This window comes from Vespa crabro, chromosome 4 (assembly GCF_910589235.1).
Source record: "Vespa crabro chromosome 4, iyVesCrab1.2, whole genome shotgun sequence".
Classification (NCBI taxonomy): Eukaryota; Metazoa; Arthropoda; class Insecta; order Hymenoptera; family Vespidae; genus Vespa; species Vespa crabro.
Genome location: NC_060958.1, coordinates 7,854,419 through 7,856,918, shown reverse-complemented (window position 1 = coordinate 7,856,918; position 2,500 = coordinate 7,854,419). Strand labels below are relative to the sequence as shown.

The following is a 2,500-nucleotide window of genomic DNA, read 5'->3' as shown; positions in this document are numbered from 1 at the left end:
CGTTTTCAAATCACGAACCAATATGGTAAAACCATCGCGATGTTCCTGTTCCTTATCGTCCTTGAATTTTCCATAACCAAATGTTTTCTTGATTCCATGCCAAAGTGAACTCCAAGTACCACGATTTTTCTTTACTTTCACTGGTGGAAATTGCCAACCTAGATCGATACCGTCGAAATCATGATCGTTCAATAAACGGTTCACAGAGTTGATGAACTTTGATCTTCCCTCTGAGGTTTCGGTCTATCGTTTGGAAAATGAAATACATAGATAAGAGATACTCGTTATTTCTTATTACAGTAAAATTATTCTCTCTTAATGATTCATTTTTTTATATTATACAAATTTCTTCATTCAGGTCGTTAGATATTATTAAAAATTATGTATCACGTTGTACTTATATTTTTTTTCTTCTCTTTTTTCTTTCACTCCCCCCCCCCCCCACTCCCCGCCACTTTATTCTTCGTTAATTTTTTCTTCTTTTTTTTTTTTTTCTCTTTCAAAATCATTAAATCAATTCCTTCGTATTTCTAAACGAAAGCTATTTTCATTCGATGAAAAGCGAAATAAAAAAAAGTATAAATGATCAAGGATTATCTTACCAATGTAAGATATTTGTGCGTCTCCTCGTATGGATCGGCATTTCCACCGATAGACAGATAAACTTTAAGATCTGGAAAAGATTTCTTCAATTGTGTTGTCAATCTGTAATACGCATAGCCAGCGCCAGTATCCAGATTTGGATTCAATGAAATAATTTCAAACGTATCGGGATTAATGCCAGCAAAACCGTATATTAAATGAGTACAGAGAGATAAGGCAGGTCTAACATCCTCGAGTTGGAATTTTCCAGGACCTTAAAATATCACAGAACGAAGGATTTTTATTATTATGTTATCGATATTTACTTCTCTCGTTTTTCATGTCATGGACAAACAGAGATAAACAGAGAGAGTGACGTCACGAGCGGAGAAAGTTCCTTTCACGGATATCACCACACATCGTTTACTCTCATCTTAATAAATTATTATTATTATTATTATTATTATTATTATTATTATTATTGTTATTATTATTATTAATACATTAACATAAGTAGATCTTTCGAAAATTTTTAATTAACACAAAAAACATATATGAATTAAAGTTACACATTTTTTTTTCACAAATAACTTTCTAAAGAGCATGCAAACGAATTTTATAATATTTCCAAGATCATCCTTATCATTTATTCTAATCATATTATAAATATTGTTAAAATAATATTTACCTTGTCTTTCAAATGACGTAACATTCCAATAACACACGACCTTGTTGTGTTCGTGAGTATCGACGGCAAGTGACGCCTCGAAAATGAGAACGGCCAAAGCCGCAAAAATGAACACCTTCATGTCTTTTGTTCCTAAAAAAAAAAAAAAAAAAAAAAAAAAAGAAGAAGAAAAAAAAAAGAAAAGAAAAGGTAAAGAAAATTTACGGAAAAGTTCGAAGAATCGATAGAATCGATAATTCGTTGTAAAAAAAAAGAACAACAACAACAACAAAAAAAGGTATCAACGATGTTCAATCGAAAAACTATGATCTCGTTTCAACGAGATTTACTACAGAAGAAAAAAGAAAATATACAGAGAAAAATAAAGGGGGAGAAAAGAACAATATCAAAAAAAAAAAAAAGAAAGAAAACTAAATATCACGTCTTAATGATCTTACCTCTGACGATGAAGGATTCAAACTGTTCGATCCGATCGACTAACCGAGGACTTTGTTATGTTCGTACCATCTTTGAGATTTGGAGTGGGGAGACCAATGATATTACGTCAACCTTCCTCAACTATCTCACATGGCACACAAGACACCACTCTCTTTTTCACATATGTTAACGAAACTGTATTAGAGTTGGTAAATATATATGTACTACGTATTCACATATATTTGTATATCTATACGCGTGAAGGAGATACGCCAAGGTTAAAGGTCCTCGAGGTGTCGAGAAAAATCAAGACGAATGAATTTATACGGAATATGAAAGAGAGAAAGAGAGAGAGAGAGAGAGAGAAAAAAAAATTATGGGTGCAGCTTTTGAACATACGCATAGTTTTGAATCTCTAATTTAGAAATTATATTGTTGTCGGTATAATTTATTTAAAGAGAGAAAGAGAGAGAGAGAGAGAGAGAGAGAGAGAAATTCCTCTTTAATTTTTTCCTCCTTCAATCTTCTTGATCCTTATAATACGACGAACGTATAATATTTTTCCATCGAACAAATCTAATTTTAAATTAATTTTATATTTTTATTTTTCTCGATCTCTTCCACTTCTCTTTTCCTTCTTCTTTTTCTTCGTATGGAAAAATTACGCTAACAGCATATTGTACCAGCACGTTTCATTCAACGAACATACGAGGAGAGACTTCTAACTAGATAATTGAAGGTAACCATCCCAATATGTTATCAAGATGAGCGATGAGATCATTCAGATCTTTTCTAAAATTATCCCGTCACGGA

The 2,500-nt window shown here is 32.0% G+C and overlaps 1 protein-coding gene across 1 annotated transcript in view; it reads right to left on the bottom strand.

Annotated features, from left to right (window-relative positions):
• LOC124423746 (chitinase-like protein EN03) overlaps positions 1–1,858 on the bottom strand; it is a 3,224-nt gene extending 1,366 nt beyond the window's left edge. Inside the window, exons 1-4 of the mRNA XM_046961863.1 lie at positions 1,708–1,858; positions 1,271–1,402; positions 603–856; positions 1–243 (exon numbers count right to left, since the gene is read on the bottom strand). The exon at positions 1–243 is cut by the window's left edge and continues 61 nt beyond it. Coding sequence (XP_046817819.1) covers positions 1–243; positions 603–856; positions 1,271–1,391 — 618 coding nt within the window. The 5' untranslated portion in view covers positions 1,392–1,402; positions 1,708–1,858. The remainder of the gene's footprint in view (positions 244–602; positions 857–1,270; positions 1,403–1,707) is intronic.
• Between the last annotated feature and the right edge of the window lie 642 nt (positions 1,859–2,500).